Genomic DNA, 17,372 nt, shown 5'->3' on the forward strand with positions numbered 1-17,372 from the left:
TACCTAATCTTTACTATAAAAGTGAATGATTTGTCATGAGCAACAAAGTGATCTGCTCATTTGAATGTCTCCCTCTAAAACTGGAATTCTTTTTATAATTTGTGGAAATCCTGAATGGAAAAACAGCAAGTGAAGAAGCAATCCATAACAATGCTAATGGTTTCTTTCATACTGGTGAAAAAATACTGCTGCCAAAGACATCTACCAACATCAGTTCTTTGTCCAAGGTTGAAATCAAACACTCACTTCAATGCAGTATTCCAAACACAGCCTTAAAATTACTTTTACTTTTTGCACATGATCTCAGGCAGCTAGCATTACCTTTTAACATTATATACTTCACTAATAAACCAAATAATTAGTGAACACTCTGCAAACTACTGCAGAGTGACATACATCAGCAGAGCTCCAGAAACTGGTCATGTTCTCTTTTTGTTTTGTCTACAAAACTGATTGTGTGGATGGTATTAATGCAGGACAGGGTGTGATCTACATGAAAAAAACAAGGAAAAAGAAAACATTTCTCTCATTCCACATGAGCTCCTTCATCTGATTCACTGCACAGAGTAACACACAGACATGCACCTGCTGCACAAGAGAATATGTAAGGACAGAAAAGGCAGCTGAAACCATTTCAATTAATGAAACCATTTACTGCCAAATAAATCTCTGTCAAACTAGGATGCAAGGAACTTGGCTAACTCTCCTCTTTGCTCCTGGCTCATCTTGGTATTTCATCTGGCCAATAGAGATTTTATATAAACAAGCTGGTCATCGGGTTTTAAATAAATAGAATTGTCTGTGTTTACAAGCGTCTGACAAAGTTTTCCAGATGTTAAACCAACCCTACTATTACAAATTTGCTAGTTAAAATGCCCTAACAAACATTGTTTTTAAACAAGTACAGACTCTGGAATCAGCTGGACTATGTAAAAGGTTCACTGGAATCCCTTGAAAAACTACTTAAAAGTTTTGCAAACAATTAAAGCAAATCCCCTGGATCAAATCAGGCTGTTAGGACTCACTAGTATATATACTGACAAGAAGAATATCCACACTGTTTTGAAATAGAACTATACACTAGTGCAAATTATTATTATATAATTATATTCCTGCAATATGCAAGGTTAAATTTTCACTGAAATTAGGCTATCAAAGCAATTTTCTTTTCATATATAATACAGATATGGGCTTCCTAAAATTATCTTGCACATTCTTCTTGCATAGAAGAAGGAGGTCTACTGCAGGGGTTTCTTGCCTTTTTACATACCAAGGTAGATTCTACCTCCATCCAGCAAACCAAGTTAACTCCTGTACCTTAAATCACATCTTGATTAACTACAGCTACTTCTCACATTCTCAAATCTCTGCATTGAGTTTTTTTTTTAAATGGCAGTTACATATCTTCTGCAATACAGACAAGGTTTCATTGAGCTCCTAAGTAGGATAACACCTAAATGCTAAAACAACCAAAAGGCAATCTGACCCTAACACAAACCAGGAATGACTGCAGATGTGAAAAACAGCAAAAAGACAGATGAAATACCTTTCTTCTCCTCCCATCACAATTTCCCCAAATCAATTTTCCCTTCAAGAGTCAAGAGATACCATTTACCTTCCATTCCTGAATCACAGAATCAAAGAATTTGCTGAGTTGGAAAGGACCCATCAGAATCATTGAGTCCAATTCCTGTCCTAAACAGAATATCCCAAGGATCACACTGTGTGACTGAGAGTGCTGTCCAAACACTTCCTGAACTCTGTCAGGCTTGGTGCTGTGATCAATGCCCTGGGGAGCCTGTTCCAGTGCCCAACCACCCTCTGGGTGAAGAGTTTTTTCCTGATATCCAACCTAAACCTCTCCTGACTCAGCTTTATGCCATTTCCTCAGGTCCTGTCACTGTTCACAAGAGTGAAGAGATCAGTACCTGCCCCTCCTCCTCCCCTTGTGAGGAGGAAGACCAGAACGAGGCCTCCCTTCAGTCTCCCCTTCTCCAGGCTGAACAGATCAGGTGATCCTCAGCCGCTCCTGCTACGGCTCCCACTCCATACCCTCAGTCATCCTTGTGCCTCTCCTCTCCATGCTCTCTAACAGCTTTTTTAAAATGTCTTTTACACACAGTGGCACCCAAAATTGCACACAGGACTCAAGGTGAGGCCACCCCAGTGCAGAACAGAGCAGGACAATTCCCTCCCTTGCCTGGTTGGTGATGCTGTGCCTGATGCCCCCCAGGCAGGGCTGGCCCTCCTGGCTGCCAGGGCACTGCTGGCTCATGTTCAACTTGCTATTGACCAGAACCTCCAGGTCTCTGCTGCTCTCCAGTCTACGCACACAACCAGGACTGCCCCATTCCAGGGGCAGGGTTTGGCACCTGCCCCTGTTAAATTTCATACAGTTGTGATTTCCCAATTCTCTAATTTGTCATGGTCTATCTACAGGGCCTCTCTGCCTATGAGGGAGTTGACAGTTCCTCTCAATTGTGTAACTCCTTTGAAAATATCTAGAGATGTTTTTCATAGAAATGCAACACAACTTTGTGCACCTTATTTTTTACAGCGTCATCTACTATCTTTAATTCATATGTAATAATAGATCTTCAAACAACAACTAACAGATGAGCTAAAACGCCTGGGTTCAAGTGATAGATATAATCCCTGCAAAACCAAGGGAGTTATGACTTATCTGCCTGTTTACACAGAGCCAGGGGTCTATGAAGAAACACTGCAAGAACACCTAGGGAATCAATCAGGTTCCTAACAGAAAGGTAAGTATCCTCAATTTGCACCTATGAAGAAATCTATTAAGGACATAAGGTGAGAAAAAATAATTTAAGAAATACCTGCAGGTAACAAAAGTAACTCCCAGGTAAGTCAAGCATCTTCCAGAAGAAAACAGCTATCAGAAATACGGAAACCAGAAACATACATTTAAACAAATTAACAGGGCTTTCCTTATGTTCATTATTCTCCATTTCTATACTCAAGCAATATTCACCACTGAAGGGTCAGAACAAGAGTTTAGGACAAACAGTTATGCACTCAGAACAAAAGCTGTGAAAGAGTTGATTAGATCAGGCTGAAAAAACCTGACTTGATCTCAGGTGGCTCACAGAAAAAGCAGAGCAGGAAAAATTACCAGAAAGACAATGTGGTATCCCTAAGAAATAGGAATCTGTAGGCTCCCCTCAGACAAAAGTATTTGAAATCACACAAGGGCTGACCTACAACTCAAAGCAGTGTTTTCAGAGCAGGAAACCTAGGTCTGTGTTGCATACCCCAGTGTGTTGATTAAAGGTATGCAGTTGTTTCTGAGCTAGTAAAGACTAGTAATGATGTCCTTGCAGCACTACACAGGCAGCCAAAACTGGTGCTGTGATTGATGTTTGTACTATTGAAGAGGAGTGGTTCCTGGTACATAATTCCTCAAACAGTCCTCAGGTATGACATAAGAGAGCATTAGGTAGCATGAACCAACCAAAACCATGCCAGAAAACGTTGCTAATAATTAAGCCACAGGCTCTATCAGCAGTGCAGCAGTTGAGCTCACACCCAGGTCTTGCACTTTTTAACAGTGCAAACATAGTCAGACTGTCTCCACCAAACAACTATGAATTAGATTCCTCCTCCCTCCTGAGCCATCACACATTAATTACACTAGACTGCAAGGATGTAGAGATGGAGCAGCAGGCTATCCTGCCCCAGCCATCCTCCCACCACCATGGAACTGGTGGTGGGAACTGGAACCTTCCAAATACACCAGCACATCTGAGTAACTACTGCTATAGTATCTCTAACTATTGATAACATAAATGTATGATCCATGCTACAAAATGTCTGACCACTACTGCTGTGTGTATTTGTGCAGAGTATACATTTCAGCTCATCTTTCAGCAGCACACCAAGCAAGCTGTCTCCCCTCTCCACCTTCAGCAGGGATCCTCATGGTCCATGCTAGTTCTTGCAGAAAAGAACCTCCTCCCTCTGTACACAGCTAGCAAGTATTCATAACTGTTACCTAGGCTTCAGATTTGTTCCTGGCATGAAAGCAGTATTAATTCAAGTTCTCTCTCTAGAGCAGAAGCACAGGAAAGTGCAGGAATCAGGAGTATTTCCATACCTGTCAAAAGCTTTTAGTGTCAGTCAGGCTGTGCAATCTATTTGAACAAGCAGATACATCAGGAAGACACTCTTTTTCAATAAATTTGTATGTGCTCAATGACTCTTCTCGACAATGAAACCTCAGCTACCGTTTATCATGATACTGTCAGGATCACTTTTCTTGTTTCCCCACCAAAACAAACCCAACAACCAACCAACACAAACAAAAAAAGCCCCCCACACCCAAAAAAACCTAACAAAAAAAATAATGAAAAACAAATAAATAAAACCCCACACACAAACAAAACCCCCAAACAAACAAAAAAACAAACAAAAAAACAAGACACCAAAAAAACCTGGGAGGGGATACCCACTAACCCAACTGACTTAAAAAGCTAGTCCAAAACAAAAAACATGTGGGGGGGGAAAAAAAAAGAAATTCCTTTACATGAGGCCACTTTAGTCTGCTCAAAACATTAGTTGGGAATGTCAGAAACTGCTTCCTATTCCTTATATCCATATAAAGGTTCCAAAAAAGGCTACAGACCAGTGCAACAGCAGCTAGTGCTGCTGCAATTCTGGAGCACAGCTACATGGACTCCATAGTGAAAGAAACAAACAGGGCAACAATAAACCAAATATCTTTTCATACAGACTAAGTACATAGCAGAAACAACTGAAGACAGGAAAAAATTGAAGTAAACAAAACCCCCAAAGAATGGAATCTTAGCAGAAGAACCACAACCAAACTTAAGCAGAAAAAATCATAACTTACACACTTTGCTTCACACATGCTGCTCATAAGAATCTAGAAAGTACCAGAGGAGCAGGCTATGCTGAAAAACCCTGTAGATGCCTAGGAACAACTGTGAATCTAAAGTAAGAACAGGAAGCCTTACAATGCCTTGCCTTCACAGATACAGGTTTGATTCAGCTTTAGTTTTCATGTAGGTCCTGTGACAAACAGTTGTGCACACACACAGAGGTCCACAAAATCAAAGATTTAATTTTAAGAGATTCATGGGTACATTTAATTCTATTTACTTGAATTTACTTTAATTCTATTTAGTTGGGAGCGAAAGCCATTCATCAAACAAAGTTTAAACTTAAACCACTTATCCACTAAATTAAACTTTAGTGAGCACAGATGTTAAAAATGTTAATAATTCTGTATTTCTTTCCAACAAAAGCAAAGTTTGCCATCAAAGGCAATCAAATTTATACTGACAGTCATCAAGCACTGAAAACTAATAATGCCTTCCACAAAAAAACTGAAAGATCTTTCTTGGTCAGTTGTCAGGAAGACAAATCTTGATAGTCATTACCAGTATTTTCCTCCAAGAGCAGAAGTCAGGCACCTCAAAGTAGGGATGGCCAAGCTGAATCCTCAAGGCTACATGTTGCTTAGCCAAGCAACTTTGACTCATAGGCAATTTACAGCCACCCTCTTTCCCTTTGGTCTCACATTAGTAACTACTAGCTCTCAGCTCCTGATTTCTTAGGGGCAAAAAGAACCAGGATTTCACTTGAAAGCACATTCCAAAAGCAGCAGTATTGGATAGTGCACATGCAGTACAGCTGAATCAGTTTTGCAAGTGCAGATCCTTTTGCACAGTAAAACCCACTGAAAATGCATGGATCAGCAGCACTGTACCAACAGACACACATTATATACTAAATTTGCTCACATGGCAGGAGAGAAGGAAGATTTTGGCAGTGAAAACCTATGTTGTGACAACATCTGACATAGCCCATTCTGATAAAAAATTCAGACTCCACTGTTTTAAAATCTTTTATTCTATTAAAACACAAATCCACACAATGTAACTAAAAACTAGCAATCTCATTTTTATCAAAACAAATCCTTGAGTGTAGTTAAAGCCTCCAGTTATACCAGACAAGAACACCGTGCAACATTATTACTCAAATTCACAAGTTACCTTGAAGATTAATTAAAAACTTACTATACAGAGTGAAGTTTTTCCAACCTGCAACAATACATACAGAAAAAAGCAATTAAAGCAAATCAAGACTGCAAAGTCAACCAATTCAGAACAGGTCAGAATGTCCTAGACCTATGCCACTTTCATTCAAACTCATGATACTGCCCTTCCTAACACAATGATGTATTTTTCCACAATATCTCTTAAGTGGAACACAAAGAACAGTACTCAGTGAGTAATGTTCAATATTTTGTACTTGCTAACTTTTCACAAAGTGGACACGTGCCTTAATTACTTAGTTATTAACATACTCAATAGCCCCATTTTGCTAGAAATTACCTGAGTGATGGCCTGATCACGTGTGACCATGAAAACATGAAACTCCTGTGTTTCCTTGTTTTCCTTACACAGATCACAAAAATCATCTGGGTCTCCCAAGCTGTGGGAGCCATGGCAGATGGTAACTGAAGCACCTGGTTCATGTCATGACTTGCACAGGGCAGCAAATTCCCTCCTACTAATGTCACTGTAAAAACACTGCACACACACAAAACTGACTTAAGGTGCAAGTGCATTTTAAAAATTAGTGATCTTTTAATACTTAACACTGAATTTGAATACTTCTAAATTAATGTTTATGCAAACACTTTTAGACATATAGTCAGATGTCCTCATGAGTTTTCTACTACAGTCACTGTTATTGCTTAAGTGCTTTGTGGATACTCATGACAGTTTTCATATCATTTCTGTGAAGTGCATCACACTCCACCTGCAAATAAAAAACCCAAGATTAATATTATCTGGTAGTTAACCCTCAAATATTAGAGTCTCATAACCTGATTTGGCAGACTTAGTTATGACTTCCAAACTCAAATACATGTCACCATAATTAATGTATTGTTGTACTTTAATCACACTTAATTCCTTACTTTTTAAAACCATACCAATATTTTAATCATGTTATTATGCAAAATAATTCCTGGCCTAACATCTCAAAAATGTAGCACTGAAAAAAAACCTTGTTTAATACATTTAGGCATGCCTAGTGTAGCACAACCATATTTTCTCTATGGATGGAAATTAACATCAAGCAACATCATGGCAAAATACTTATAAAAGATGAGTTACTACTCTTGAATACATGCACACAATTCTTTGCAAGATCTACATGAAACCCAGATGCCAGACACCTTTGAAAAGCCATGGTCATGTATGAATAGGCATGAATATTATTACCACATTGGATAATGAGAGTAACTGTAAAATTATGTTGTGTGACATTACATTGCTAAATGAAAAGCCAGAACAGGTAAAATAGTCAAGAAGTGCAACTTGAATTGACTGGCTTATTTGGCAGTATATTCTCAACACAAGATTCAAGTACAAAACTCTAGGGGATGCTTCTGTCAACCAGGTTTTCAGCTGTTCTGCTGAAAGGAGATGCTTGTAACAAATGCCCATACCTGCATTTCTCACAGTCTGACATAAAGCTAAGATGGAATTTTGTTCCTTACCTTTATTATTGCTTTCAGCAAAGCTCATAAGGTGCCTCTATTAAACATTAAACACTGAAATTCATTCTTGCTTCCAAAAATTTCGATGTGTTAGGCCACATTTAAAGAAAAGAACCATATTTAAGCAAACAGAACTGCACTTCTGTAGAAATATCTTTGGACCACATTCCTTTTAGAAAGTGCCTGCAATGTTTTGGTGAAATTTTTTTTTTTTTTTTTTTAGAACAAAAGGTTAAAAAAAATTAGATGTGATTTTCCTTCAAATTTCAAAGGCTTTTGAATTGCTTACAACTGAATGCACAAGGCATAACTAAAGGGTTATGTTAATAAATCAAGTTTCGATTACTTCACCAGCCACCTAACCTATTCATACTGAAGTTGCAACAATGAACCCAACTTACTTTGACAATTTCATAATTTTACCATTAATACTAATTATGTAGATATTTCATCCTATCCTCACCTCCAATCAGCAAGGATTCTTCCAAAGGTACTGGGTAATTTCTACACTAAATTGAACATTTATCCAAGCATCCATCACAAGCTAACCTCTTGCAGAGAACAAAAACCTGCATTGCTGCTACAGAGAGGAGTGAGAGCAATTCAAGACAAGGCAATACTGCTGTGTATGGAAGTCAGTGCTCTGAGCTGAAAACTAGGGCAGCTTTGCCTTCCACTGTCTTGGATTAACAGCTCCACAGGAATTCAGTACTAGGATCAAGCTTTAGTCTGTCTGCTAATGCACATAATTTGTACTTACTGCAAGAATATAATACAACTTACAGTCTAACAAGGTTAAGTGCTAAAAATGAAGTGACACTTTTTGTCTAACAAATCCATTCTGGATTTGTGACTCCAATTCAGTGCGGATGTTTAACTGTCTAAAATGTATCTCACAAAGCTGTATATTGTATAAAATAATTTTGTAAGATTCCACGTCTTAATTTCTTGTTCATGTACATGCTAAGACCAATACAGGGAGAATAAGAAACATGCATTACAATTGCATACACAAATCAAATTAATTGTTGGAACTAAATTATTGGTATTTCCAACTGAAGTACAAGGTTTTGAATGAGGCCCTGAGCTTTGCAGCAATACACAATATAAAATTAGGTACAGCAAAGCAGTTGTCATAGCTTTAAAAAAAGAGTGATCCCATACTGGGATCTCAGACTTCGTAATGCTTGCGCGGCAAAATTCCCCTCCCAGCTTCATACCAACACTACAAATACCAAGACAGGTATCTAGCAAATAACTGCAGAGTGTCTTTGGCAACCAGACAGATGCAAAAGATATTGGTAACCATGATGGTGATGATCTTAAACTTAACAGAGAATTAAGAAATACACCAGACAAATTTTGTGTGACAATAATAAAGATCAGCATTCCCTTTCTACAGTAAGATATTCTAAATCTTTCTAGTATTTATAAATAATTACCTTTCAGTTGAAGGATTCAGAGTATTAGTTTCACAAAGGCTGAAGTTCAGTATCTAAGCGATTCAGAATTTCCTCTTTCCATGCCCACAGGCACAAAAATCAGTATCTCTCACTATAATTGATTCCTATTTCCATTTTACATTACTAGCAAAAAATCATCCTGACATGTTTGGATCAAGTTTTCCAGGGAGAAGAAAGGATTCAGCTCATCCAGCAAGACCCTTTTTGTCCTCAGTGATGAGAAAAACACATCTAGAACTCAATAACCCCTGTCCTCATGCCAATGACAAAAGTAATTTTGAGTTCTCAAACACCTTTTTGTCTCTTGATGCTTTTGTCAATACATGTTTACTCAACTCCCTTATCTTAAATGTCAATTATTCACAGCTCATAATTTTTTTTTACAGTGCACTCATTCACTGCTTAGCACAACTAGCATTCACAGACACTACAACATCTGAAATAAAATGCAAGAAGAAATGAACCAAAGATAACATAAAACAAAGGATTTCAAACCCTTTCCAAGGTATTGAAAACGACACTTCCGTATTGTTATAGCATAACTACAAAAAACCAGGCTGTTGTAATTTGAAGATTTTAATGGATGGAGGACCTATACACGTATCTCTCACTGCAAGGCTTTATATCAGCCTTGACTTAATCTTCTCAGCTTTCCCCACTGGCTCTCCAATTTTCCAAAAACACCCATTGTTGCCATCTTGTTGCAAAGGTTTCATACCTTCTCAGTGATCTCTCATAGGCAGCTCCTCACAGCACGGACTCCTTCTTCTCAGCACAGCCAACAAACTCCATCTCACATCTCCACCAGCCAACCTGCTCTTTTATAATACCCCTCTTAATTGGATCCAGCTGTGGCCTATTAAGGGCAGGCTTGTTCTTAATGCTTGATAATTAGCACAGCTGTAACTCCTTAAGGGTGAGATTACCTTCACTACTTGTCTCTATTCTCCTACCTTCTATCTATCCACACACCATAAGGTGACAAATACATCACAACCTACTACCATGCTCAAATACCACTTTTGTAATGACAGACAGGTTATGTTAACCCTACTGTGACAGGATTACATGAAGAAGGGCACATATCTGGGACATATTTTAGAAGCCAGATGCAGAAGCAACTGAATTCCAAGAGGCACATGACCATGGTATCAGCAAACCTGAATGCTTTCATACAAAGGCCTTGCATATGGGGGTTTTTGAAAGGGGTTTTTTGAGTATTAGCTAATAGTAACACCTTTTCCACATTCTGAAACTCAGAAAGTTTTCTAAAAGACTTAAAAATAAATCTACATTAAACAAATTGTACTTCCAGCCATGTCCTGTGGGTTTTTTGATGCAAGCTTTCTGTATAGCACATAAATACTAACACTTAATTTTCAATTAAGACGTTTCACTACTTTGAAAATATAATTTCTATCCACTTACAAGAAAGACATTGTTATCAAATAGTTATGCACAATTTTCAGTTTTGCCATCTCTCCTAAACAAGAGCTAGATTTCCACAATTACCAGACACTGAAGATTTCTAGTTAAAGTAGAAACTTTAACTTTTAAAGTAGCAGTTTTAACTATGCTTGTCCTTAGCATTATGGATTTTTTAGCTCTTTAGTAAGAGTTCTAGGCTTACCACCCTCAGTGGTGGTAATGTGATATGTGGATGCATACACATCACTGGAGTAGCCCACAGTACCATAACTCACAAGATCAGAACATCCAAATAGGATTTTAGTCCTACTAAGAACAGGAGGAAAATCGAGCAAGAGAGTCAGAGTCAGATATAACACTTGTGCCTGGGAGCGGATTTAATGTTGAGGTGAGGTGTGCCTATCCACACGATCTTTTTCTAAAGTAAAATAACAAATTCTTTGATTGTAACAGTTTTTCAGGGCTTATAACATTGCCAGACATACCATCTTCTATATTGCCAATATAAAATAATTCAGAAGATCATTTCAGTCAAATAGCTCTGCTTCAGGGAAAATACTCAAATCTGTTGTATTTTTAGATCTATTCTTAACAAATAGGGTATGTCTGTGCTTTGGATGAAGAACTTGAAATTCAGACAGTTTTGAAAAAATGTACATATTGCCTAAGAGAATGAAAATTGCAATCTCTGACAATATTAAAAGGGAACTGAAAAATCAGATTAAGGACTGGAAAGAAAATCTTATTCGGCAACGTATTTCCTCATCAAATATGAAGTCAATACCATTTTATTTACCATTTTCACAATAATTATATATTTACAAATTTTATTAAATGATAATAAGAATGGACAAATGGGGGAAATAGCTGTAACTATTGAAATTTATTTATTCTGCTTAGTACACGGAAGTAAAATATATATTGGTCAACGGCAACTTAAAATTAGCTCTTACATCTACAACATAAGCTCTAATTTTAAAAAAAGTATTAGTCTTGGACAGAGTAGAATCAAAAGGAAATTAAGTCATCAAAGTCGAAATTAACACTACTGTCAAATTCTGTTCAAAATGGTCAAGTTCTAATTCTTCTAATAAAAAGTGAATTGACAGCCAGTAGTAAACTGATTAAGCCTTAGTAGCTACAACTTTCTAAGGTTCCATCTGTTCTGTATATGTGCCACCCTGGGCCTTTGCCAGATCCAAGACCTGGGACTCTCTTCTGTATTGTTGGTGACACAACACTGTTGCTGTGCTCTGTCAACAGAGAAGTAGTGCCTGCTGGAATAGAGGTGACAAACTTGGAAATGTACAATACAATTAATACAGATAGTTTGGTAAATAAAAACTTAGGTTGCTTGTCAAGAAGAATAGAAAATAGGGATGAAAAAAAGAGGGCATGGGAATATAGCTAAAGTATTATATAATACCACCAGGAAAAGCTAAAAATTAAAACTTTTGAAATATCTGCTGAAGAAGTGAAAACTGAGTGAACACTGTAAGAAACAGTCTTATAAACAACTTGGAAAAAAGCATAAAAACTTTCCAGCATGATGGCTCCTAACTAATCTGCAAAGACAACAGATTCAGTTATATGAGGCATACTCAGAGGAGACACTTGCTTTGAAGAAATATTTTTGTTGAAGTTCATAATGGAAAAGAATGGTAAGAGTATCATTTCAGAGCACTTTCTCTGGAGAACAGCCTATTTACAGCAAAAGCACTGTTACAATGTGAAAAAAATTTAATAAAATAATTTTAAACTATTACCTATCAGAATGAGGCATCTATTTACTCCTTGACTTTTGAAAAAACTACTGATGTTACTGAAAAAAGTAATAGCTGAATTACTTGAGATCAAATGGAGCTTCTCATTTAAAAGTGCCCTAGTACCACATGGTAACAAACATCATCCTCAAGAAGATTGTTAAACACTGAACTATAGAGGAGTAAATTTTATATTTATACAGGATAAAGTGTTGCTAGGAAGTCTAGAACAATTAAGGAATAAGTAAATAAATACGATACCATGTGGAAGAGTCACCAGGGTGTTTGTAGAAGAGTTGCACTTTGCAAATCTAATACAGATTTTTAAGTTATAAAATATGTCCAGGACAGAAATTTGATTGACAGCACACTGCATTTCAAAGGAACTCCCCAAAGCCTACTTAAGAAAGTACTTCCTCTTAGAATTAAAGAAAACGTCCTGCAAATAAATCACTGGTGAAAAGGCAGGAAATAATAGTGGACCTGATGGTCAGCTTTCACAGTGTATAGAACAAGCAGAATAGTGTCACAGGAACCTGTGCTTTTCAATGTGTTTGGAGAGGAGATGTCCACAGGTGCTATTCAGAACAGAAAAGATACAGATCAACAGTTAAAACATGCAGGACTCCTTTATTGGGAATGACTGGGAGGTGGAACAGGAGATTAAATTCAATGTACATAAGTATAGTGTACCTAAGTGAAATGAAAGGTGAACATGTTTCTAAATTTACACAGGCATTGACCTCTGAGCTTATCATTCCCACTCACAGATAACTTGAAAAATGTTAAGTTAGATTAGGCATTCACAATATAAACAGTAAATTCAGTGCTCAGGAGACAAACAGGCTTCAGGAATTATTAGGAAAGAAACAGTGAACAAAACAAACCCCATGTTTCATTGAAACATTCAGTATAACATGCAGTCATACAGTGGTTTTGGGTACCAAACAAAACAGTCAAACTGGAAAGTAGAGAGTAACTCCTGTATGAGGAACAACCAAGTAAAATAGAATTCTTCAGCCTAGGGAAGACACAGCTGAGAGGAGCTATCCCCTCTCTGCAACATTCAGTCACATAAAGAGGAAGCAGTTGTTCCCCCTGTCTTCCATTGGAACATCTTGCTGAAATCACATGGAAACATGAAAAATTACAGATTCAGCTTTAACAAAAGGAGATTGATCTTGACACTCCAGGTAATTAAGGTGTAGACTTCTCTTCCCCAGGCTCTTAATGTTAAAGGCATCCATGAGCACATAAAAGACTGGGCAAAATTTTAGAAGGAAAGTGCATCCAGATCCACCAATCCAGCCATGCCACCTCTAGTTATGGATGGTTATAAAACCACCCATGAGCACCACGTGCTTGGTTTGTTTGCATGTTTTTCTCCCTGTGCATGTGCTGTTGCTCTGTTAGAGTCAACAGTCAGAGCTGGATGGCCTCAGTTTGTACAGCTGGGTTTGTACATGCTGTTAGGTAACAGATGGAGAAACAAGACTGGTTAAAGAGACTTCGGGCACTCAGGAAAGAGACAGAACATTTGCCACAGGTGGGAGAATATGAAGGAAGGGTGTACCAGGCAAAATTGGCAATATTTTGATGTCATGGGGAGGGGACTGAAGGAATGAATGTGGTCACGGGATTGGAAAGCAATAAAAAGGGAGAAAAGGTTTCACAGAGGCAAGGGCTGTTTACCCTAGGAGTTTGTGTGTTGGTTTCAATTCCAGAATCAGTAATTAGAAGTCAATTGACAAAATAAATTAGGAAAATATGTCCTGATTTAGAAGTCTACCTCCAATTAACTGAATATTCTAAGCTTGCATTTTTCACTTGAATTCAGTATTTTTCATTTGAATCTCCCTGTTTCTCTTCCCCTCATTAAATAGTAAGTTCTATGATGAACATCAAAACTATTACCTTCAAGACCTCTACAGAAACAGAAGATTCTGTTGTCAGACTCTTCATCTCAGTACTATTAAGTTTGCGGAATAGAACCTCATACTCTGTTTTCAGCAATGTATCAACTCCTGAACTTTAGGGTTTTTTCATGTAGGGTATAATCTAACATTTAGAAATGCAAAGAAGAAAGTACAACAAGTTTTAAATCTGAGTAAAATGCCAAAATGAACAATGTTAAGACCTCACCTGGAGCAAGTACGAGCAAGAGGTATCTGCACTGGAACTCTCATTTTGTATCGTATTCTGCTGAGTAATAGCATCCTCCTTCTTTCGTTCCTTCTGCCCTGCTTCATTATCTTCATACTCATCAAGGCTCTAAAATGAAAAATTTTTGGTTATTAGTTACAGTCTTTGTGTATTGCTTCACATGCTTCCCATATTTCACAAGATTCATGCATCAGTGAATATCTTCAAATATTAATTGATATTTCAGGAAACTCTAAATAAATGTTTAAATGCTTCTCTTTCCAACTAACAGCTTTTTCTTCATGACAAAAGTAAGAAATAATCAAAACATGATCCATTTTGACAAAGGTTTACACAACACCATGCAAGTTCAGTGCTAATCCTGCTGTAAGCAGGAGCTTGGACTATACCTTAAGTTCCTTCCATTGGAATGATTCTACAACCCTGTTTGCCATGTGCAACCTTTACACAAGAGATTTTCAGGAAATTCAGAAAAGAAAAAAAAGTTAATTGTACTCTTCACTCAACAACTGATCTTTTTGACATAGTGGCACCTGCTGAGGTTGAAGTGTCAGTCTCAATAACCCATGTTAATTTTGGCCCTCTTGGTTTTCACTTTTTCTATTGAAAATTTATGATTGAAAAATCAGTAATTTTTAAATTACTTGGACAGTCATTAATTACTCACAGTTTACACATATATGTAATGTTTTGACTCTTTGACACAAGTGTTTCATACTAGACTTGCTAAAATACTTGCTTTGAGAGGATTAAGTTTCTAAAGCACTGACTGCTGTCAGGCCAGAGACAGTAAATGTAAGTAGGCAAGTAAATTTAAAAAAAAAAACAAAAAAACCCCACTATTACTGCCTCTGTTCTAACTCAAAGCCATGTTCAGGCCAGGGTAGAAATGTGAGGACTCAACCAGCTTTGGGCTAAGTCAGCTATGCTAGAAGGCCAACCTAGAGCAAACAAAGCTAAAAAAAAAAGAAAAAACATCTGACCAGGACATCACAAGCTGTTTGCCAGCACTCTACATTAGAACAAGAGAAGTGTGAAACCTTGTTACAGAAACACAGGGAAATAACCAGTTTAAGACATCAAAAAGCTTCTAGATTGATGTACAGTACCTTGAGAAACAGAGAACAGGACTAGCAGAGAACAAAGATGAATGTCAAATTATTTCAGTTGACATTTCTAATGCAATAAAAACAAAGTATTCTGAGGCTCAGGTACTGACTCTCATCACCTTACACAAAGGACATAAAACTAGTCAAAAATATATAATGAGACTGCTGGAATACAGTATCTTTAAAAATAAAACCCATGTTATTTGCTAGCTGAAAATAGCACTAGTATATCAAAAACTAAGTCCAGCTCCTCCAAAGCAAACACTATGGTGATACACGTGCTAGAAAACTGGCAAACCAGAAAGGGATCTGTTTCCACAAGTGAACCTGAATAAAAGCCATTTAAACTCTCCACAGCAGTGCTCATGACAGCAACACTAATGCAATTTCACTGGTCTACTTCTAACCAACATTGCAATGTAACTCATGCAGACCCGCTCCTATCACTAAGAAAGGCACACTTAGAAGGTTACTATGGCTAAATCATTACACACTCAAAAACACTTTCAATGAGTCTTTTCTAATAAAATAATTACAAGTATTTAATGTAATTCTTTAGGGTCCATCTGTAACAAAGCATTTAAAAAACACTGCCATGGTACATTCTAGGAAATGATCTTTAAATCAACATCCTCCACCTTTTATAAACAGTAAAACTTGAAAATTTTGATGACAAACTTAGATCCTCATTTATTCCATTATCATATTAATCCATTATGAAGTGACACAATAAGAAATAATAAGGCTCTACTGCAACAAGAAATTGAGTCATCTTTGCCTCTTACAAAGCCAGCCTTGTTCAGAAAGACCTAGGAGGGTCACAAAAGTTATCATGTAAATTTTAACCAGTGTCACGCAGATGAAGAATGATACTGTGTTAGAAAAACAGAAACATTTTCACATTGGTCTTCCGGTCTCCAAGTTGTCATGGCAGAAAATGGAAACAACTTTGCATTTTCAAGGGAAAACATTCTTTAAGGAGAAAAATGAAGCTCAAATATCAATACTGTAGGAAAAAAGTCTTAGTAGTGACTAGGTAGGCAAGTGTACCTTTCTCCACAAATTCTCTTATTCAGACATATGCGTCTCAGAAGATTTTCAAAGACAATAGGGCTCAATAGAAATATTTTTCTCTGAATACAATTACATCTGCAATGAAGAATGGTCTTCTCTCTTTTAATATAAGATCACTTGTTACTAACTATTCTTTTAGCAATTTTGAACAGGAACAAAAACTGGTATGAAAGTTCTAGCCACATAATTTTCAACTAAGCATTTTCAGTTGGGATTTGCCAGCAATATCCATTCCCACCCTTGCCTTTCTTCTCAGGAAGGTCCAAGATCACTGAAGTCTGCAAATCAGAACTTTTGAAAGGTATTCAACCACCCCAAATAATCCATACTTCCAAGGTTAAAGGCCTTCCCAAGCATGGAACAGTTGGTCAAACAGTTCATGTCAATCTGATTCTGTTTTAAAGGCTATGGGCCTTGCTCCCCACTCCAGTTCCCCTCACTGCAGCAGGTGTCCCACGAGCTGAGGACAGCACAAGTTTGAGTGGTTAGAACAACACAAGCACCAGGTTTTTTATTACTTGGAAGAGATGAGGTGGAAGAGTCACGAGCACAGGTCGACAGTCACCATCCATGGCTGACAGCACATTTGGCCAGGGCTGCCAATGCCTTCCTGCCCTAAAGCAGATTCAGAGTCACTCTCAGAGGCTGTGGTTTCCCAAACACAAAGGTTGTGTTCCCCTTCCAAACATTCAGACACACCAATTCACACAATGTTTACAAAATACAGGCTGAGCACAAACCAACATGCTAACTACATAATTTAAACCTTGTACTGCCTTTTAGGAAGTTATTAAGTTTTGCTTCAATAACCATTAGC

General features: G+C 37.5%; 1 protein-coding gene across 1 annotated transcript in view; it reads right to left on the minus strand.

The window, feature by feature from the left end:
• The window catches only part of PAWR (pro-apoptotic WT1 regulator), a 72,438-nt gene that overhangs the window by 21,231 nt on the left and 33,835 nt on the right, over nucleotides 1-17,372 (minus strand). Inside the window, exon 2 of the mRNA XM_064419599.1 lies at nucleotides 14,352-14,480. Coding sequence (XP_064275669.1) covers nucleotides 14,352-14,480 — 129 coding nt within the window. The remainder of the gene's footprint in view (nucleotides 1-14,351; nucleotides 14,481-17,372) is intronic.

The sequence above is a fragment of the Passer domesticus genome, chromosome 5 (genome assembly GCF_036417665.1).
Source record: "Passer domesticus isolate bPasDom1 chromosome 5, bPasDom1.hap1, whole genome shotgun sequence".
Taxonomy (NCBI): Eukaryota; Metazoa; Chordata; class Aves; order Passeriformes; family Passeridae; genus Passer; species Passer domesticus.